At 61.8% G+C, this 21,271-nt stretch overlaps 1 protein-coding gene and 1 long non-coding RNA gene across 3 annotated transcripts; one reads left to right on the top strand and one right to left on the bottom strand.

The window, feature by feature from the left end:
- The first annotated feature begins 44 nt into the window (after positions 1 to 44).
- LOC112657406 (uncharacterized) lies at positions 45 to 8,524 on the top strand. Its single transcript, XR_003134983.3, has 7 exons — positions 45 to 521; positions 2,511 to 2,651; positions 2,983 to 3,173; positions 3,387 to 3,485; positions 3,747 to 3,871; positions 5,950 to 5,999; positions 8,306 to 8,524. It is a non-coding gene; the product is annotated as an uncharacterized LOC112657406 (long non-coding RNA).
- EXOC3L4 (exocyst complex component 3 like 4) lies at positions 8,472 to 21,207 on the bottom strand. 2 transcript variants are annotated; one of them, XM_035719576.2, is made up of 12 exons: positions 21,045 to 21,207; positions 17,139 to 17,624; positions 15,603 to 16,251; positions 14,800 to 14,911; positions 14,408 to 14,530; positions 13,947 to 14,047; positions 13,602 to 13,682; positions 11,823 to 11,937; positions 11,156 to 11,275; positions 10,909 to 11,061; positions 10,218 to 10,339; positions 8,472 to 9,017 (listed from the first exon to the last, which is right to left on the bottom strand). In XM_035719576.2, exons 2-12 carry the CDS (start codon positions 17,554 to 17,556, stop codon positions 8,816 to 8,818), a joined length of 2,196 nt encoding a protein of 731 aa, XP_035575469.2. In that variant the 5' UTR covers positions 17,557 to 17,624; positions 21,045 to 21,207; the 3' UTR covers positions 8,472 to 8,815. The 2 variants fall into 2 exon arrangements, with proteins under 2 accessions (XP_035575469.2, XP_025299205.3); XM_025443420.3 differs by having other exon boundaries at positions 17,139 to 17,572.
- Between the last annotated feature and the right edge of the window lie 64 nt (positions 21,208 to 21,271).

Genomic DNA, 21,271 nt, shown 5'->3' with positions numbered 1-21,271 from the left:
CGGCGCGGCACCCGCCCAGCCCGGGGGTCCCGGGGGTCCCGGGGGATGCACCCCAGCGCCCTGGGCCGCGCCGCTCCCTCGGGGCAGAGGACACCGGCGGCCTCCGGGGCAGAGCGCTCCCTCCCTGGACGCCGGGGTGGCCCCCGGGGCAGAGCGCTCCCCCCCCTGGACATCGGGGTGGCCCCCAGGGGCAGAGCGCTCCCCCCCTGGACGCCGGGGTGGCCCCCGGGGCAGAGCGCTCCCTCCCTGGACGCCGGGGTGGCCCCCGGGGCAGAGCGCTCCCTCCCTGGACGCCGGGGTGGCCCCCGGGGCAGAGCGCTCCCTCCCTGGACATCGGGGTGGCCCCCGGGGCAGAGCGCTCGCTCCCTCCCTGGACGCCGGGGTGGCCACAGGAGCCAGGGAAGCAGCCCTGCCCGAGGCCGCACCCTGGGCGCACGGTGCCGCAGGGATCCAGCCATCCACCAGGAGCAGTCTGCTGGGTGCCCAGCACTCGCTCTCATTAGCAAGCCTTGCTTGAAAGGGTAAAATGATTCAGAAAGGCGAAGGGACCTACAGGTGGCCCGAGGTCCAACCTCCTGTTGCGCCCCTCCCACTGGAGCACTTTCCCTTTCTGGGACTGGGGCTGGGCTGGGACAGGCTTCTGGGCACCAGGCTCAGACCCCAACAGCTCAGGCTTGGTCATCAGACCAGGGGCCTCGGCCTTCCTCAGGGGGTCCTGTTTCTCTGGGGTAGGGGTGCTATTGCTGGTGAAGAGCAACCATTAGGGACTCACCTCCTGCACTATTTCTCATTTTAGGAATTCTTGCCCTCTGGAAAAAACCCTGTCATTAAGGAATTTCCCAGCTGGGCACCAGCTTCCCTTTTATTTATTGCTAGAGCCCCTGCTCCTCCCACCCCTTTGTTCGCCCCTACCCTGTTCTCTCCCTCCCTGTGGATTCCCTGCTCTCCCTATCCAGCTGGGCACAGATCTCTGAGGCCTGGGAGTGGGGCAGGCAAAGCTAGGGGTGCCCCCCTGGGACTGAGAACTTCCTCTTCCTCCTTGCGAGTGGTGGTCAAGTGCCAGCTTTGGCTTCAGCCACAGATCCTGTCCTAGGGGTTGTGGGGGCGCTGCTTGTGAGGAGAAGGAGACAGACTTCACAAAGTGGCTGTAACGGGGACTCACACTGAATTTCCCTGAGTCCTTGGGGGAGGGGTTGCCAGGTGACAGTTTCAGATGAACTAACAGAGCCACAGTGCCCCAGGGCTGGGAGGGTTATTCCATTTACTCCCTGGTGAACAGATGGGGAGACTAAAGGCCAGATCCCCAAGTTCATCCAGTCACATAGGGGCCATGAGGATGGGAAGCAAGGGCTCCTGGCTCATTGCCTCTGTGGCTGCCTGCAGTGGCCTCATTGTGCAATCCCCACACTTTGCTGCCAGGCCGCCTTGTCTAACCCCAAACAGATTGGGAAATCTCTGGAGAATCTGAAGCTTTCTGAGTCATGGGGCCGGGGTGTGTGGTTGTCAGGGCTGCAGATCCCACCATCCCCTCGGAGCCCGGGATCCTGATAGCAGAGGCAGGAAGGACACTTCGACAGGGCAAATGCTGGGCAGCCAACCTTGACCCCCGATGCCCAAGCTGCCTAAGCTCCGTCTCCATGGCCTTACCCTGAGCAGCTGCCAGGAGTTGGGAAAAGCTGCCTTCTCCTTTGTGGTTGTACCGGTCACTTCCCCTTTCCCTGAATTAAAATAGGAGACTCAAGGGTCATCTACGTGGAGACCCCAACACAAGGGAAACCCTCTGAAAACAGGGCTGCATACAGGGCCAAGGGATGATGGTCAGTGGGGCAGGCCCTATCCTTTCCCCCTAGTGATAGATGAGAAAACTGTCCCCAAGAGGCCAGACCCTTGCAGAGGGAGCCAAAGGCCAGCCAAGAATTCCACCCCCAACAGGAAATGAGTATCAGATGCCTGTTGGGAGTGTTCCTGGCCAGCTGCTGTCCCATTTGCTGCCTCCCCAGGGGATGGGCAGGGGAGAGCAGGCCATCTCCACCTGGAAGAGAGGACAGGAGGCAGAAGCCCACTGGCAATCGACCTCCCCAGGCCAGCCCAGAAGTCAAGTGTGCCGGCCGGGTGCCGGGAGCAGTGGCCAGCTCCCCACTGTGACCCGGGGCCGCAGAAGCCCAGGACACGTGTGAGCTGGCCTCCCTTCCCTCTGCTCAGGAATGACAGCTGGCTGGCTTTTTAATTGTGATAAAATACACAGAACCTAATTTACCATATTGGCCATTTTAAGCATACGATTCAGTGATGTTTACGTTATTATACAACCGTCCCCACCATCCATCTCCAGACATTTCTCATCTTGCAAGAATGAAACTCCGAACATACGAAATGCTGATTTCCCTTTCCTTCTTCCCCGAGCGCCGCCAATCACTGTTCTACTTTCTCTGTATAAATTTGACTAAGCAGCTCATAGAACTGGAATCATAACAGTCTTAGTCCTTTTGTGACTGGCTTGTTTCCCTCAGCACGATGCCCCTAGGTTCATCTGTGTTACAGCATGTGTCAGGCTCTCTTCAATATTTCATCCTTTATCCGCTCATTTGTCAGTGGATCCTTGGGTTGCAGCCACCCCTTGGCTATTGTGAATAATGCCGCTTTGAACCCAGGTGAGCAAATATTTTTTAAAAATTTTTATTTTTTATTCACGAGAGATGCAGAGACACAGGCAGAGGGAGAAGCAGGCTCCCTGCAGGGAACCTGATGCGGGACTCGATCCTGGGACCCAGGATCATGCCCTGAGCCGAAGGCAGACACCCAACCACTGGGCCACCCGGGGGTCCCGATCAAATAATCTCTTTTATGACCATACTTTCGATCTTGGGGGTAGACAGTTGACTTTCATTCACCTCCGCAGGTGCCACCCTCTGTTCTAAGTGCTTTGCATGCGTTAACTGATTTCATCAGGCAATTTCAGGAAATGGATACCTCTCTTCACAGATGAGGAAACCAAGGCACAGACAGGTCCAGTCACGTGCCAGTCCGCAGTGGAGCTCAGGGCACCAGCAGCAAGCATTGCGCGGTATCGCTTCTCCCCCAGGGTTGATCAGTGTGTGAGATGCAGCTTGATGTGTTTAAGTCAGACACGGGTGAAGACCGCCAGGCAGCCAGCACAGATGCAAAAATGGAAGGTTTTACTGCCCTCCACTTGTTTTTCATCTTTCAGAAAAAAAATTCCCCATCTCTTCCATGACCTTGTTGGGTCAATTGAATCTTCACCTTCACCTGGGAAGTAGGTGGGGCCAAGTCGACCTTGATGGCCCAGCCAGGTTGGGCAGTGTGTGTGTGTGTGTGTGTGTGTGTGTGTGTGTGTGTGTGTGACTGGTGGTCCTCCCTCTCCTCAGCCTCTGAGCTGCCTGAGAGCCTTGCTGGAAAAAAGGTCCCCGAAAGAAGCAGGACACTGCAGGCAGGAGGAAGATGCCGTTTGGTGCAGGGGTCAGCAGGTGCAAAGGCCCACGGGCAGATTGGACAAGGATGAAAGGGCTGTGGGACACTGGGCCCGGCTACCCCAGGAGGACCTGGCCAGGGTGCCTGGGTCAAAAGGGCAGTGTTGACCATGGTGGAGGGTCCCCAGGGCTGGGAGATGAGGGCATTCCAGGATGTCACTGAGCCCTTCCCCCATGGCATAGGCGCACTTCCCTCTCAGAGATGACTTGCACTTCCCACTGCCCTAACCCCAGCCTGCTTCGTCCTTTACTTCCCAGGCTGTCACCTGACCTGGGATCCCTCCTAGGGCCTCTTTATTTCCTGGGGATGCCCCACTCACCAACAACACTAGGCAGAGCCATTGTATCCCCTGTTGACGATGAGGAAACTGAGTCTCAGAGTGGTAAGTGGACACAAAGTTTGAGGTCTTGAGGCTGTGGTCCCTGATGCCACCCAGCCTTCCCCAATAGGGGAAGTCAATTGCTCAGGTGCATTTGAAGCTGTGCCGGACCTCAGCTGGGGTCTGGTGACCGCCCCAGGGACCACGGGATGGCCAGGACAGCTGACCTGGAACCTCCCTTACAGGGCATCCCCGCCCACAAGGGTGCTCACCAGACCAAGTGTATACCAACAGATTGTGCCCCTCCCATCACCCAGGAAGTTCCTCCCTTTCCCCTAAAGAGGAAGCCAGGCCCAAGAGTTCTTTTTGCGTCTGGCAGATGGAGAAACTGAGGTGAGGGTATGTGGCTTTTGCAGGTGTCCTGGCGTCCTTCCAGTAACTGCAGTGCAGGTGGTGATGCAAGGCGGCTAGGTTCAGTTCCTGTCTCTTCAGGCCCGGGCCTTTCTCTTAGCTCGCTTGATTTCCAGGAAAACAGCCAAGGGGCCTTGCTCCCCATCAGCACCCACCCAATGACATAGATGAGTCACCGGCAGGAGCTTCCTGGGAATCCCAGCATTGCTGGAGCCCCACCAGGCCAGGAGCAGTGGAGGGCTGCCCCAAACCCCCAAGCCCCCTCAGGGCCTGGGTGTTGGGAACTCCTCCTCCTCCAACAAAGCCAGGGAGGACACCCAGGAGCTCTGGGCTTCTGGACTTTGGAGAAGGGAGGCATGATGGTGGGGGCTTAGGCATGAAGACCATCTGACCCCCGGGGAGCTCCGTCACCAACATCTGTGTCTTTAGACACCCGGCTCTATGCCTCGGGCCTCGGTCTTCCCTCCTGGAAATGGAGGTGACACGTGCTCGGGAGGTTGCCAGGAAAGGATCGCAGGACATGGTCCATGTAAATAAGAATAATGCTCCTCTCGGGGGAGTGCGGAACTGCAGACCAGGCCCTCATCCAGCGCCACATTTGTATTTTCTCACGTAATGCTCCTAATTTTACACCTAGAGATAGAGCCCAGAGAGGTGGAGTAACTTGACCAAAGTCACACAGCTAGGAAGAAGGTGCAGAGCTGGGGTCCCAGCCCAGAGGTGTCTGAATCTAGACGCTGATTTTTAAACCCCTGCACAGAATCCACGGGAAGGAGGAAAGCCTTAAATCACTGAGCACAGCCAGGCACACGGGGGCTGGTGGTGGGGGGTGCTCCAGAAATGGCAGGACTTTTCAGGACATTCCTCTTTTCCAAGATCCTGAGATTTCATTACTTGAGGGTTCTCTCAATCTGAGCCCTGGGGCTCTGTGGGGCTGGCCCCTGTCAGCAGCGTCCTTGGCCCCCCAGACCTCTGCTTCACATGGCCTGGCTGGGGAAGGGCTCCTCCAGCCTACTGAGTTCCTAAAGGGACCTTGTGGTGGCAAAGGCAGGCAGTGACGATCTGGGGATGGAGGGGGACCCTGGTCCCACTGTGGCCTCCTCTCCCCTCTCCTCTCTGCCTCACCCCTGCAGTGGTGGGAGCCTGCAAGGACCACTTCCTGGCGGATGAGAGTGCTGCCCCCGTGTCCAGGGGCCCCATGAGGTGGGGGCCCAGGAAGGAAGGAAGAGGGAGAGATGGCGCAGGCAGGGAGATGACAAGCTGATTCACTCACAGCGTAGCCCCGCGCCAGGATCAGGGATGGTCTCAGATGCTGCAGAGGCGGAGACGGGGCCTCTGAGTGGAAAGGTCCCTGGGTCTTCAGTGAGAGGAGGGCAGGGCTGAGACCAGAACACCCTCCTCCCTGGTGTGGCCCGTGGGCTTGTACAGCACGACACTCCCCAGGGGAGCTGGGCCCGGGCACCAGGGGACCTGCAAGGAGAGGTGCCCACAGAAGGTGCAAGTCCCAGGCTGAGCTGGGACTAGGTTCCTGGGTGACCCTCAAGTCCCCTCATGTTACCCCAGGATTGTCCTTGGGTTGGCAGAAGGACTAGCAAGCTGTGGCTCATCGTGTCCTTGGACCTGAGCACTCTGCCTTGGGCAGGGTGCCCCTCTGTGCTTTGTCACTGTCCTCTCCAGGGTGGGCTGGGGTCCCAAAAACTGCTCAAAGCGGGCCTTGTCTTTTTCCACAGGCTCGGTGCCAGAGACCAGATGCAACCCCCAATCCACGAAGGAGCCCCAGGTAGCGTGGGCATTGAAGGCAGCCAAGCTGAGCTCCCCACAAGCTGAGACGAAAGAGCAGGGAGCCATGTGGGAGGACGAGGGTGGCCGGCAGGCAGGATGGCACCAGGATCAGCTGGTAGGGCCCAGGGCCTAGGGGCAAATAGGATGTCCTGCTCCACTAGGGGAATGCAGACACTGGGCAAGGGCCCTCCATCCCCAGGCACATTCCAGGAACACACATGCACACATGCTTCCTTATCAGCCAGACAAGCTGGCCCACAAGTCCGGAAGCTGCCCTCCGAGGCCCAGCCCCTCCCCCATGCTTGGCCTGGACAACAGGATGGCCAAGGAAGTGCTCTAGACTCTGCAAGGCCTCCCAGGACCTGGTGGACAGGGGGAACGGGTGGGTCGGGGCTGGGATGGTCCAGAGTCCGGCTCCCTAGGCCTGGCCCACCTCTGGGCCCCCGCCTTCCCTCCGAGGGAAGCTGCTGTCTAGCTCCCTGCTCATCCCAACGTGCCCTCGGGAAGCCAGCCCCCGTCTCCAGACACTGCTAGGCCCACAGGAACACACGCGAGGCACACATAGCCGCCTGGGCATGAAGGTTCCTGCCAGGAAAACCTGACTTCCTGTCTCCAGGCCCAGACATGCTCAGGAAGATGGCCTGGGTCTCAGCCTGAACCCTTTCCACTACCACAGGAAGCCCCTGTCAGAGGGCGGCTACTCTGTTTCAGCGCCTCTTCCTAGCCTCCTCCTGGGCGCCTTCCCCCCTCACGGACCCCACTGACCTCAGGCTCCTGCACCGGGGCCCTTTTAGCAGCTGCGTGCGGTGCAGACCAGGGCCTGGCCCTGGGGACGCGGGCTTACGGGAGGGCCAGGGATCGGCTTTCAGGCTGGCTTTACTTCAGCCTGGGAGGCACGGACAGCACCCCCATTTCACAGCTAGGGAAACTGAGGCACAGAGCTGGGATGGAACTCCTCCACACCTCTGTAGCCTGTCTTGGAAACCCAGCCCCGGGACCCTCAGCCTCCAGCCCAGGGGCTCGGGCAGGCCAGGGGCTGCAGGAGGACACTCCCACGAGGGCACTGGGACTCAAACACAGGGTGCGGGCTCCCTAGGGAGAACCTGGCCAGGGTCAGATCCAGCCCTCCTACACCCCCCCACCACCACCCAGGCAGGCTGCCTCTTCTTGGGGAAAGAGGTGCTCCTCTGACACCGCCCTTCCCCTGGCTGTGAGAGCCTCAGGCTACCTGTGCTGGGGCCTACTGTGAACAAACCTCTACCCTCTCGGGCCTCAGTTTCCCCACAGCGGAGAGACACCACGACTGCTTGTCAGTGGCAACACTAGAACACGCTCTGCCCCCTACCCCCTAGCCTGGAGCCTGTGAACCAAACCGCAGCCTCTCCTCATCCTCATGTCTGCCCCACCCCCCACCCCCGACTGGGTTCCCTGCCTAGGGAGACTAGACACTCCTCAGCCTCCTGCCTGCCCCACCTCTGACCCCCAGCCCTGTGTATTCATGAAGGGGGCTGCCCCCGGTGCCTGCTACACTCTCTTCAGGACCCCAACAACACCCAGGTGTGGCTCTGTTCTCCAGGCTTGGTGTGGGGACTGTGGCAGCCCTGCCCAGGTCCCCTGGCCATCCCCGGTGGAGGAGGCAGGCCCAGGGGAAGGCAGGAGAGTCCTGTCCCCCTCCTGCCTGGCCCCGCAACCTTTCAGAACCCTTGCCTTGTCCTCGGGAGGTTCAACTTCATTTGGTTCCTAGAACCTTGCCCCTGATCTAGCCCCGCGGCCGTGGTCAAGGTCAGGCTCAGAGAGGCACTGGTGTTCTACTGCAGAGCGGTGGTGGGAAGGCACCCACGGCTGCCTCAGTGTCTTCCCCACCATCTCCGCACTCGGCAAGCTGGAGGCTGCCCATGCCAACGAGCTTCCCTGCAGCCTTGCCAGGAGGCTTGAGTCAAATTTCAGTGCCAGCCTTCTGGGAGAGAAGGGGGGCGGGGAGGGGTAACAGGTGCACACTGGAGCAATCTCCTTGCAGCCCCACCTGCAGAGCTGAGACTTACAGGATCAGCACTTCCCACACACATACTCCACGGGTGACACTTGTCCTGCAGCAGTCCTACAACTTTCACTCCTGGGAAGTCCCTCTGACGTCTAACCCAAATACCCCAGGCTGCAGGACAAGCCTTGGCCTTCTTGTCTCCCAGGAGCCCAGGCCTGTTTAGAACAGGACAGAGCAGTGGCCACCCCTGCTGGGTGAGGTTCACTTGGCACATGAGGCCAGTGAACCCAGGATCCCAGGGTTAAAGACTGTTTTCTCTACAGCCACAGGCACAGGCCTTCCCAGCTCTGGACCAGCTTCAGTCTCCCCATTTGTACAATGGGCAGGAAAGGGCCATTCACCAAATGGAGTCACCACAGAACTTTCCATCCTGACCCCTCTGTATGTGGGAACCCACGCCTGCTCCCAGCCAACTTGGCCCTGACTCTCTTTAGGGAGGCACTATTTTAATTCACCTTTATTTTAAAAATAAATACTCTGTTTTATACTTTCAGCCTGGGGGTGGTGCCGGACAGCTAGGCAGGGAGCCCTTCCCTGATGGGCAATATTGAAAGGAACCTCTGCTACCCCAAACACTCCCCCGCAAATGCCTGAAATGCCAATCTTCTGGCCCTTCCTTCTGGCAAGCCGTGGATGGCTGAGGATGGGGATTCCTTGAGGGTGCCTCCCCGGGCGTCCGGCTTGGGGCTCAGTGTCTGGGTGAAGGCGCCCACCCGACCCGCTAGCATATGCAGCCCTCCACCTGAGGCCCGCCCCCTCCAGACCCGGGAGCACTAGATGCAGGTGATCAGCAGGTCCACGGAGGCAGGCACCTCGATCTCTTCGAAGAGCACGTGGCCCCCAGCAGCCCCGGAGCCCCCGGAGCCCCCGGCCTTGCCCGCAGCCCTCAGCAGGCTCTGGGCATGCTGCAGGAGGCGCTGGTTCCGACGGCGGCCCAGTCTGCGCAGCGCCAGAATGGCCAGGACGTGGTCCCGCCTGCAAAGACACGCCCCCATCTGTAGGCCCAACATCTCCTGTGGCAGTCCCAACCTCGAGTGAGGGGACCCCTGGGCTCAGGTACAGGTGCACCCAGCATCCCTGGAGCCTGGCCTAAGAAAGGCCAAGAATGACCGAGGCGGAGGAGCAGTGCCCCGGGGCAGGGCGTCTGGGGCTCCAAGGTGCTGAGCCGGTGGGGAGGGGAGGAGCAAGCCCATCAGTGAAAACAGTCTAAGCAGAGGTTCGAGAAGCAGTGGAGGAGTAGAGGGGAGCGATATGGCCTCAGGGGGAGCGGGTCCAGGCCAGGGGATGTCCCAGGCCTCTTCCTGTGAGCACTGTGCCGGGAGCCACAGGCAGCAGGGGGAGAGGGAACACGGAGGTGGGGGAGGCTGTGGCACAGCAGCATTGGGAGTCGCCCTCATCCCAACCCCAGTACTAGAAGTGCCGCCTCCAGGATGGGGCCCCCCCACCCAGGGCAGGGGAACCCCAGGGACTAGGGGAAACCCCGCGGCACTGTGAGGGGGGTAGACACTCCCAGCCAAAGGCGGAGCCAGTATGGGCTGGGGAAAGGGCTCTGCCCCCCGGCTTTGTGTGGCCTCCCCATCCTGGCATCTCCAAAGCTATGGAGAGATTCAGGCTGGAATTTCCATGGGCTCGATGACTCATCTCTGCCCCCCCAAAACACACACCCCAGGATAAAAGCCTCTTTCCTCTTGGCCCAGTCTCAGGAGTCTCCGGACTCCCAATAGGGTTTTCTCACAGAGGGGGCCATGCCTCCCCTTCAGACTGGCGGATGGGTCCTTGTCATCACCGCCTGATGCCCAAGGAGGGGCCCTGACCCCAACCCAACCCTGTCGGGCTCCTGGGACGTCCTGACCCCACGGCACTGATGGAGAATGGCCTCGAGAATGGCCGAGAATAGTTTCTGAAGGAGGGGCAGTCGGGGTCCCCGCCCTGCCCCCACCCGGGGCCTGAAGGTCAGGGCCGCGATCTAGGCACCTGCATCTGCGCACACTAACCCCCCCCCCCGGCGCCCACCCCGCCTGCACGGGGGCCCCGCTCCCCACCAGAACACTCTGACCCCCTTGTGGTCCCTCACCCATCCACCCAGAGCCACAGGGACCCTTCTGCAGGGACCCGACACTGCCCCCCTGGTGGCGCCCCGTTGGAGCCCAGGGAGGGAGCAGGTGGGTAACTGACCTGATGTCAGGGTAGCTCCCGATGAGCGTCTCCAGGTGCCGCTGGATGTCATCTTTGTAAGTCTCGCCCAGTATGTCAGCCACGCACGGGATCGCCTGGTCCAGCCACGTGGCCTCAGAGCCCTGCAGAGACAAGGAGACAAATGCCAGACGGGCCACCTCCCCTGGGAGCCTCCTTGCCACCCATGCCTGCAACCCATCCACCGCGTCCCCGCTGTGACTGCCTCCTGCACGCCTGGCCGGAGGGTCCTCAGCTCCTCTTCCCACCATACAATGCGGAGATGTCTTCTGTCTTTGCTCAGATGGGTAAACTGAGGCCCTGGCCTGGAAGTCCTGCTCGGAATCCTACAGTGTGGGGGGGACCTTCAGTGCAGATAAGGGGTGGGTGTGTATGGAGAAAATGCCTCAGCTCCAAAGGCTGGGTCAGGGGTGCTGGAAGAGCCTCCCACAGGCTGCCCCTTCCCTACTCACCCCACCAACCGTATGCAAATATATGGAGATGACCCCCCCTGGCCCCGCCTCAGTTGTGCCCGGAGTGTCCTGGAGAGTACAGAGAGCCACTTCCGCCAAAGCCCACTGGCCGTGGCTCTTGCAGAGGACACTAAAATGAGAATGGGGGGAGCCAGTGGAGGGTCCACAGGCCAGAGGCCCTACAGGAGGCCAGACTCGGGGCAGTCAGGCTATGCTCCTACCAAGCCCTGGAAGGTGTCGCCAATGGCCTGGGCGTCCAAGCCCATCTTCTGGGAGCTAGTCATGCGCTCCTCACCCCGGAACCGCTCACGCGGCCTCAGCACCTGTGCCAGGTATTCACGAACCACGTACCGATGCACCTCCTGCAGAGTCTCCTGGGAGGCCCGGGAATTGGGGGTCAGAGTCAGAGCTAACAGCCCGCACCCAGGGCACAACACAACCCCACAAGCACCCTCTCCCCTCAGATACCTGTGCACGCAGTGGGGCCACGTGCTCCAGATGGTGGGCGAAAGTCACCACCTTGTTCATGAGGGGCTGCAGCACGTCATGTGTCAGCCAGGCCTTGGTACACAGGACCCTGAAAAGCGGCTGGGAGCAGAGGGGGACAGGAGTCTTCCAGGCATATCCTCCTCCTCAGACCCTCTGCTCGGAGCCCAGCATGTGGCTCCTAACAGGGGGTTTCAGGCCAAGGGACAACGTGTCACCAGGAAGAAATTTTGGAGGGCCTGTCTGACTCCCTTCTAATGTCTCCCTGGTGACTTCTCTCTCAGCCACCAGTGTCACTAGGCCTTTGGCAGGAATGCCTCCTCCAGGCCCCGAGCTCCAGTGAGCAAGATTAAAGTCTGAGGCTCTATGCAGCCCTTGCTTGGGGTTGCCTAGGGAGGCCTTGGGGGGCTGGGCAAGGGGTCTGGTTCCCTGAACTCACTTTCTCTGAGAGGCAGAGACTGAAGCAAATAGGTGTCTCCTGACCTCACTGCCCCACTGTGAATTTACCTGGGTCCCTTGCCCACCCTCCAACGTACCACCCCTGAAACTGCCCCTGGGGTGCGTGAATGCTATGACTTGGCCCCCCAGGCTCCAGGGCACAGGAAGGCACCTGCTGGGTGTGGAAAGTGGGGTGAGGAGTCCCACTCACTTGCACATCATCCTGCAAGCCCTGCAGCAGCCGCTTCTGGAAGGTACAGGTGGCAGCCACCAGAGGTTTCTCCAGCTCTTCAAAGGTTCCTGGGAACCTTGCCAGAAGACTGGTCCTGGGGAGGGGCCAGGACAGGTGAGGAGGTGGGCAGAAGTAAGCCGTGGAAAAGTTATAGCATATACCTACGGAGGTATATGCTAGGTAGGCTACGGAGGCTAGTACCACACCAACTGCATTCACTTAGACTATAATGTGAAGGGCAGCTCCAAGCTATCCTGAAGGCAGAGTCAGGTGAGAAGCCAGCACCAAAGCCCCAGGAGCTGATCACAGAGGGTAGGTGAGTTGGGTGGTGGCGGGGGCCCCACTGCATAGCAGGGCTCCCCTGTGGCAGCTCTTGACCAAACTTCTGTCCATCTTGTTGATGAGACAGGGCAGCCTGGCCATGACTGGCACAGAGGCCCTCCTTTGAGCCTCATAACTGCCTCTCTGAAGCTGGCAATGTCCCCATTTCACTTTTGAGGAAACTGAGGGCCAAGCTAAGCCCAGGCCCCAGAACAGGGACACAAAGAGGCAGGCTAAAGTTGCATCAGGGGCTGGGCCAGTGGCTGCCTACCAAGTGGCAGGGACTGTTCCCTGGGCTGAATGGAACGGGCCACCCTGGCTCAGATTAGGGATGAGAGGGTGTTAGAGAAGTGGCCCTCATCACGGTCATGCCTTGGATTCAGACAAGCCCGGTTCAAGTCCCAGGTCCAGCACATACTGGACGGCGCATGATGGTGGGCACATGGCATTTCCTTTCTGAGCCTCCACTTTCTTTTTTTTTTTTATATTTTTTTCTTTATTTATTTATGATAGTCACACACAGAGAGAGAGAGAGGCAGAGACACAGGCAGAGGGAGAAGCAGGCTCCATGCACCGGGAGCCCGACGTGGGATTCGATCCCGGGGCTCCAGGATCGCGTCCTGGGCCAAAGGCAGGCGCCAAACCACTGCGCCACCCAGGGATCCCCCCTCCACTTTCTGTTCAGAACCCGGGGACACTGCACTTGGGATGACAGGCATCATGCAGGTAAAGTACTAGCCCAGAGCCCAGCACATCACAAGCCTTCACGGAACGACCCCTCTAAGGTGCTGAGTCCCCCCACCACAGCCCTAGGGAGCAGGTGCTCCAGTCCCCATTCGACACTCAAGGTTCACAGACAGCGGGTGGCAGAGCGGGGACGGGAACCCAGGGGGGTGGGGGCGGGGGACTGTGGCAGCTGGTGCACAGCATACACGACGTGGGGACATTGAACTTGTCCTGTGTTGAAGGCACAGAAGGGGCGCAGCCACTGCCAGCAGAAAGGGAGGCCCTCTGCCTTCTGGGGGCAGAGGGACCCAGGTGCCACTCCCAGGGTAGTGGGGAGGGGGGACAGACTGTCAGGGAGGGCTCCCCGAGAAGGGAGTGTCGCTACAAAGGAAGATGGCTGACTTGGATGAAGGGAGGAAAGAAAGGAGCCCGAGGTGGCAGGGGACACACTGGGCCGGCAACCGGCCAGGACGAATGGCTGGAGCTTCTCAGCCTCTGCTCAGCGTGGAAACTCCCTGCATCCCTTCCAGGGCCTCAGCTCTGAAGGGAGGAGGGGGCACCCTACGGGGCGGGAGCGGAGGGGAGCATCCAAGGAGGCCTTCCGGGAAGTCACCCAAAGCCACTGTCCCCAGCTGGCAGCGGGTTCCCAGAGCTCGCGCGCCCCCTGCTGGCGGCTGCCCCCCCACCCCGGCGGAGGAGCAAGAGGCCCACCTGAGCTCCTCGCAGGCATTGATATTGGCGCCCAGATGAGGTTCGCTCACCGCCTTCGACTCTAGAAAAGCCTTTTCAAACCTGGGGGCAAAGTATGCAGAGGCCTTAGGGACCCTCACTGGCGGCGCTATGACTTGGGGTCCGCCCTCCCCTCAGGTCCCCACCGAGACCCCAGACCCCCACCTCCCCCTCTCCGCCCCCCCCCTTATAATGAGGCTCCTCCCTCTCACCTGTCCCAGAATCTCAGAGTCTGAGCAAACAGGTTGGGTCCTCCCCCAGGGACGATGGCCGTCCGTGCCCTGGCCTCTCCACCCACCCTACCCTGGGCAGAGGATGTGCCTGCACCTGGGCAGAAAGAGGCCAAGGGCTCGTGTGCAGATGCGCAGGGTGGTGGCCTCCAGTTCCGCAGAGATGGCACCGGCCGCCTTCACGTGCTCTGCCACGAGCTGCAAGACATCCCACCTGCTGAACCCACATCAGAGGCCAGATCCCGATGCCCCCCGTCCCGCACCTGTGGCCCAGCAACATCTTCAGCCTGCCCTGTGCTGTCTCATCATCTCGGCTCCAGCTTCCAGCAGCTCCCCCCAGCTCCCCACATCCACAGGCCACCTACTAAGCTGTGCCCTGGTGCTCCCAGGCTGGCCACGTGACCCACAGTGCCTGATTCCGCCCCAGGTGGGTCTCAGGTTCTCATCTAATGGGGAAAGGAGGTTGGGACTGGACTGTATAGTTCTGGGTGTCCCTACCTCGAGGGGGACCAGACACTGCCGGAGGCCCAGACATATATCCCTCCTCCCAAGGCTCACCATGTGGACATCGATGGACAGCGGCGTGTGGTAGAGGCCCTGTAGCACGTCAGGGGCCTCGGCGCCCGCCCACCGACTCTGCTCTAGCTGCAGGATGCTATCGAAGCAGCTCGTGATCTTGGTCTGTGCAAGGTGGGGAGAGGGGTACAGTGAGACCCTCCCAAGAAGGAGGTCTGAGTTCCCCTATCTCCTGGCTCTGTCTTGTACCCTCGGAGGAAAGAACCACCCTGCTGGGGCATAGGTCCATGCTGGAGGCCACAGGGTGAGAAGGGGCTCTGGCCAGAACCAGGCCCGATGCCCAGGGTGATTCTGGGCACCACACCTCCCCACGGTGAGGCAAGCACAGTCAGCCTTGATCGTGCCCCTCCGGCCCGGCCCTGCCTCCACCTCACCTCTAGGAAGCTGATGTAGTCGCTCTCCAGGCGGGCCCACACGGCGGGTGCCAGGAGTGGGGGTAGTGGCTCTGTGGACAGAGTCAGGTCCGGGGTACCCAGGAAGTCAGGGCTGGAAGGCAGGGTGGAAGCTGAGGGCCTGGGCTAGGGGCTGCCCCAACTCCCCCCTGGCCAAAGCCTAACACCATCACCTAGCCCCCCGCAGCTCAGGGATCTGACACTATCCAGCCCACACCAGGGAGGTCCAGAGAGTGATGGGTCCCTGCTCGAGGCCACACGGCAAATTAATGAGCCCAGGAGTTTAGACACCCTCTTCCCACCTGCTCTCTGGCCCTCAGAACTGAGGAGTGCTCACAGGCAAAGGTAACCCACCCCGGCACAGCGCAGAGCTGGAGGTGGGAGCTGTCAACACGCTGTGCCCTGTACCTAGGTGCCCGTCCTCAGGGAAGAGTGAGGGTGAGATCCAACCCGTGCCCAGTGTCTGTGAGCCGCAGTTGTGTCCTGCCTGGAGGGGTGCCCGTTTGTAAGTGCTCAAGGGCACCCTGTGGACCAGCGTGGACCCTCTACCCGGACTCTGCGCTGGGAGAACAACCTCCCCTGAGACGCTTTCCTGCCTTGCCCAACAGGTGCATGGCTGGCCCCTTAGGGAACCCTGGGACAGGACAGTAGGTGGCCCAGAGCAGAGGGAAAAGAATGTCCAAGTCCCCGGGATCTCGGCTGCGGGGCCTCCCGCCCTCTCCCAGGGAGGAAAGCAGAAAGGGGCCGTGCTCCTCCGGGCGGGCGGCGCCGGGTGGGAGCCTCACCTGCCGTACACATTGGCGGCCCAGTCCAGCAGGACGTAGAGCTGCTCGCAGCCGCGGGCGTCCTGCGCGAGCTCCTGGAGGCGCTGGGCCACGGCGCCGTGGAAGGCGCGCAGGTAGGCCTCCCAGGCCGGGAAGCCGGCGGCCGAGTAGGCGGGCTGCACCTCCCGCCGCACCTTGTGCAGGTCGCTGCGCACCGCGCCGCCGAGCTGGGCCAGGAGCCGGGCCAGGCCGGCCGCGCCCTCGGGCCCCGGGGCCTCCGCAGCGGCCGCCCGCACGCGCTCCTGCGCGCTGGTCCGCACCGCGTCCTCCCAGTGCTGGCGCCAGCGGCGCGGGGTGAGCAGGAAGTCGCCGTCGGCGGGGGGCGCGGGGTGCGCAGCCTCCTCGGCGCGCACCACCCGGGCCAGCTCCCCGAGCGCCGCCGCGTCCACGCGGGCCGGGCCCAGCGTCTCGCGCACGATGGCGCGGATCTCGGCCGCCAGCCCGTCGTAGTGCAGACACACGTCCATGGCGCGCCGCGCGAAGCCCGTGGGGTCCTGCTCGAAGGTGTGCGAGGCCTTCTCGGCCACCAGCCACGTCTCCAGCTGCCGCAGCTGTTCGAAGGCCGCCAGCAGCTGCCGCTCGGTGATGAGGTCGGCCACGGATTTGCCTTCTGCAAGGACCCCCCCCAGCAGAGGGGCGGGAGGGGGTGCCCCGTCAGAGCCTTGGCGTGCCCCCACCCGGTCCTCGCCCCTCGGAGCTGCTGCTCGGCCCCAGAGCCCGCTGAAGGCCTGCTCCGGACCCACCGCCCCAAATCCCTCGGAATCCCCTTCCAAGAGGCAAAACCCCCAGCCCCAAACCTGGCTGAAAACAGCAGATGGGAGGAGCCCCTGCCTTCCCCACGTTCAGTCCGGCCCTCCTCTCCTGCTCTGACCCCACCCAGGGCCCTGCTGAGCTGCACTTGCGGCCTCAGGTGCTGTCTTCACTGTGGGTCTGCTGGGGTCAGAGCTCAGGCTGGGCTGGGCTGGGCTGCACCAGCTCCAGCAGTTCTTGCTGTTCCTGCTCTGGGCCAGCCCCCAGGCCTGGGAGCCCCCTCCTCCCTCTGCACCACCTCCCTGCTTTGGGGCCCAGCTCCAGCCTGTCCTGCCCTGGCAGCCCCCATGGCCTCCCCTCCTGGCCCTTGGCTGCCAGGCACCCTCAGAGACCCTGGGACCTGAGAGGGCAGGGCCTTGTCCATCCCTGGAGTTTGGCCAGGAGCCAGGCCGTGGAGAGGTGAGGGTTTCGGAGTCGTGCAGATCTGGGTTCAAATCCCATTTCTCCACTTCCTGGCTATGAGACTTGAGGCCAGTCACTGAACCTCTCTGAGTCGCACTTTGCTCACTCTCACCTCTCTGAGCTGCCCAGTGGATGCTCCCCTGGCTGAAATGCTGAAAATGCAATCGTGCAAGCAGTATCTGGGAGAGCTGGGGAGGACAGCCTGTCAGGAAGCCTGACCCTGCTTGCTCACCCTCTGGCCTCAGTTTACCCCTCCATGCTCAGTATTGCTTGTGATGCTCTCACCTGTCTCAGATTCCAGTTTCTCAGACCCCACCCCAGTGGAGGACCGCCGGCTGCCACCATCTACGATCCTAGAGGGCACCTCTGGGCCACGGGCCACCCCTGGCACAGCAGCAGCCTGGGACTGGTCAGTAGTGGCGCCATCATCTCGGGAACGTCGCAGGGACCGGAACAGGAAGCGGGAACTGCGCTGAAACAGGCCCCTGTCCTCCTCGGGGCCCTGGCCTGAAGCCTGCTGGCTTGTGCGGGAGAAGACCCGCCGAAGGCTGCCCAGGCCGGGCCGAGCGTCCTCACTCGGGTGCGAGCCGGGTGCGTCCCCGCTGCTTGCCTTCCGAGTGCCCCGCGCTGGGGTCTGCAGTTTCGCGGGCTCCTCGGGGCTCTGCAGCTCCAGCCCAGAGGTCGCTGTCCGCGGCGACAACATCCTGGTAGCAGGAAAGCTAGACGGAAAGGAGGTTCAGAAGGCCTGGAGCGGGGCGCGGGGGTTGGCTCCTGGCACAGAATAGCAAATGGGCACAGAAACCCTGTGAGACCCTGTGAGGCCTGATGGAGCCCAGTGGCTGCACTTGGTGAGGGAAGCTTCTCCTGGGAGATGACCCCCAGGCTGGCACCAGGCCGCTCTCATGGCCAGAGCTGTGTTTGTGCCAGGCTGCAGCTGGCAGTGAGATGCAGGCAGCTACTTCCTTCTGGAAAGCTTCCGTGACACCGCCGTCTAAAGGGTGTCCTCCAGGCGCCCACCCTCACTGGCTCTGCCAGGCCAGACCCTCCCCGAGCTGGGGAGGAGAGTTGAACATGCAGATTCTGGGGCACAGCCCAAGCCGCAGCCCACAGGCCCCGGGGGGCGGGCCCAGCAACCACATCCAGGACTTCCTGGACGTTGGGTCCTGTGGCCTACAATGCCTACTCTCCCCTCCCCTGGCATTCACTGCACTCCCCCCCAGCCCCCACAAAGCCCTCAGCTCACCCCCATTCTGCCCATCAGGCCTAACTGCCTCTGCTCAAAGTGGGCCCCGTAAAAGGCTATGCCCTTCCCCTCTGGGTCAGGCTTGAGGTCTCTGGCCACCCCCGGCTGCCCCCAAGGCTTATCTGCTTATCCGCCCTTGCAGCACTGTAGGGGGAGTGGTGGGAGGGGCCACAGGTCTATATTTAACTGGGGGGAAGGTCCCCAAGGCAGGACTCATCCATTGCATCTCCTCCCCACCCACCCCTGCTGTGCTCCCCTAGAAGGGGCCCAGGGGGTCCCTAGGGCATGGAGGTACAAAGCAGGGGCTGCCCCTGCCCCTGCCCCGCCTGGGCTCCAGGCCCTCCCCAGGCTGCACACACACTCCCTCCCAGCTCAGTCTGGCCTGTGTTTGATTTCCTGGCTTTACGTGAAGCTGAGGTGGGAGAGGGGAGAGAGACTCCTCAGGCTGTGGGGCCTCCGGCCCACCCCTCTGTGAGGGTGTTGTGTCGGGGTGGGGGGTCGGGGTCGGGGGTCGTCTTAGACCAGCAAGGTCTTTCTTCATTTAGCCTGGGGGAAACCGGCCAGAAGGAGGGCTGGACCTACTGAAGTCACTGTCCAACCAGAGGCCAGAGCCCCCAGCCCATCCCCAGGCTCCCCTCGCCCCACCCCTCGGACAAAGGTCAGGCTGTCACCTGACCCTCAGGTGACACAGGGCAGGAACACCTCTCCCCAGGCCCCCCATTTACCTTGGGTGGAATGACAGTGGATGGGCAGGGCCAGACCCTCATCTACCCCCCATGCCCTCTGGGGTCAGACATGCAGGTGGTCAGCCAAGGCCTCCCTTCATCCTTCCAACGCCCTAACAGCTGGAGAGAGGCCCCCTGTGGGAGGGCAGGCCCCGGTGATTGATGGTCCTTATCAGCCCTGCCCAGGTCACTGGTCGTTGTCCTCTCCTGGCGCCAGGACTCAGGGACCCTGCCCCGGATCAGACTGACCCACACATGTAGGGAACATTGTCCCAAGGGCTGTCTGCCCTCCCCGCCCCCAAACTCCCCTCTCCCTGTTGCCCCTCAGCATCTGGCAGGGTCTGAGCCTGAGTGGCCTGGGCCCACCTGGATGTGCTTCAAGCTCTGTCACCAGGCATGTGGGGAAGGTCAAGTGGGCCCTGTCTTGGTTGGGGAGAGCTCATACTTAGTAAGCACCTACTGTGTGCCCAGCCTAACACCTGGCACCCATCAGATCCCCATAACAGCAAAGTTGTAGGGTGTCACTTCATCTCATAGATGAGGAAACAGGCTCAGAAAAGAGGCAGGTCTTGCCTCCAGCCACACAGGTCGGGGTCAGGGAGCCTCGACCATCCCAGCCCATGTGGACCCGGGAGTAGAGGCTGGGATCCTGCATCTCCCAGCTCCAGTGAGCCAGGGCCAAGGGGCCATGGTGGGGGCAGCTCCCAGATGCCAAGAGTAGGCCCTAGAGGCTGATTCTGGGGGAAGGAGGGGTGGCTGGCAGTTTGGGTCTTATGTGAGACTGCATGAGCAGATACGTCCCCCCAACCTGCTCAAGCACCTGCACCCAGAGCTGGGCCTGTCCTGAGGGCCCATCGAGGCCCTCGCTGGTTTCCCTGTCCCCTTTGACCTTGCTCCTGCAATTCCCAAGCCATTATTGACCTTCTTACAGCACAAGTCAACCAGGTCACTCCCTTACTTTAAAGTCATCCATGGCTTCCCTTGGCCTGGCGCTCTAAGCCTCCCAATCCCAGACAGAACTTCCTCCAACCTCAAGCCTCTGGGCCTCCTTGACCTGCACCCATCCAGCCTCCCAGGTGCCTCTCTGTCCCCCAAATGTCCAGCCTCCCAGCTTCCTTGCAGGCTGCTCCCTCTCCCAGCTCCCCATCTTTGCTCTCCAGATCTGACCTGGATTTCAGGGCGCAGGGCTATGGGTGCCCTCACCTCCAAGGTGTCCTTGGGCTGTGCTGCACCACTGTCCCTGCGGCAATGGGGCCTTCCTTACTGGCCCAAGATCCTCTAGCCATCTGCTCCCTCCCCATCAGCCCAGAGCCAGCCTGGAGGAGGAGTGAACCTTCAGGGTCAGGGCTGGCCCTTGCCCAGGTTGTCTTGGCCAGGTATCACACTAGTATCTGCTGGACTGGATGCCCTGCTGACTCTACCTTGGCCCCTGCCCCGTACCTGCCTCCTCATACCTGTGAAGACTCTCTGGCTCTTTATCACTCTGGACCTCTGACCCCATTACCCTGAATGTTCAGAAGCTCTGGCTGCCGCGCCTGGGGCTCAGGATGGGTGTGTGTTCTAGCCTGCCCCTCGGCTCCCGCTCCCCCCCCACCCGCTCCCCAGCTCCCCTCTCTGCCACACCTGCACTCAGGCCGTTCGCCAGCAGCCAGCTCCTGCGAGTGGGCACCAAGCAGCCTCTCGTGACCACAGTCAGCGCCTCCCACTCTGGGCCTGGTCAAGCCCTGGGCACACTTTCTCCTGTGACCTAGGGACAGTTGTGTGGTCCGGGCATCTGCACCTTGGCCATGAGCCCCCCCAGGGCAGGGAGCGGGCTTGACTCAGCTCCCGGCCAGAGCCAGCACAGGGCACGGACCCAAGGAAAAGAGATAAGCAATCTCACGTGAGTGTAAGCCTGGGGTGTGTCACCACTTTTGTGGATGGGCTTTGTGTGTGGACCCGAGTGTGTCTCCCCGTCTGTGGGCCTCAGAGCCTGTGAGCGGCTCTCCCCGTGAGTCTGTGTGGGTCTGGCTGTGCCCACATGCATGTCTTTCTGTCCGCGTATCTGCGTCCTGCGTGTCTGTGTATGTCTGCGGTGACGTGGGCTGGCACGGCGGCCTGGGCTCCGAGCTCAGGCCTTGGCCCCGGAAGCCACGAGCAGAGCTAAGTCCTCAGCCTCTTGGGTCCCCACTCACCGCTCACAGCATCCCTACGGCCCTCCTGCCCTACCTGTGCCGCACGTACCTGCAGCGTGAGTGCACTCCGGAGCCCAGGCGGGGCAGGGCCGGGGAAGCCAGCCGAGCCGGGCCCTCGGAGCCGGAGCCGAGCCGGCCGAGGTGGTGAGGCCCCCGGAGCAGCCAGAGTGAGTGACCACAGCTGGGACTTCCCAGCCCCGCTGCAGGGCCCACCAGCCCCACCCCCGGCCCCACCCTCCACCCCAGGCCCCAGTTTCACTTTCACAAGTGCTCCCA

The sequence above is a fragment of the Canis lupus genome, chromosome 8 (assembly GCF_003254725.2).
Source record: "Canis lupus dingo isolate Sandy chromosome 8, ASM325472v2, whole genome shotgun sequence".
Lineage (NCBI taxonomy): Eukaryota > Metazoa > Chordata > Mammalia > Carnivora > Canidae > Canis > Canis lupus.
Note: the sequence above shows the minus strand (reverse complement) of the source record. Positions and strands in the feature narration are given on the sequence as shown.

Bases quoted from the DNA above. Each gene is read 5' to 3' on its own strand.
- EXOC3L4 (XM_035719576.2), bottom strand. From the start codon at position 17,556: ATGTTGTCGCCGCGGACAGCGACCTCTGGGCTGGAGCTGCAGAGCCCC. The intron at 14,531-14,799 runs GTGAGGTGGAGG...CACCTTGCACAG, and splicing joins ACTACATCAGCTTCCTAGAG to ACCAAGATCACGAGCTGCTT. The intron at 10,340-10,908 runs GTAGGAGCATAG...TTGTCTCTGCAG, and splicing joins GCGACACCTTCCAGGGCTTG to GGCTCTGAGGCCACGTGGCT.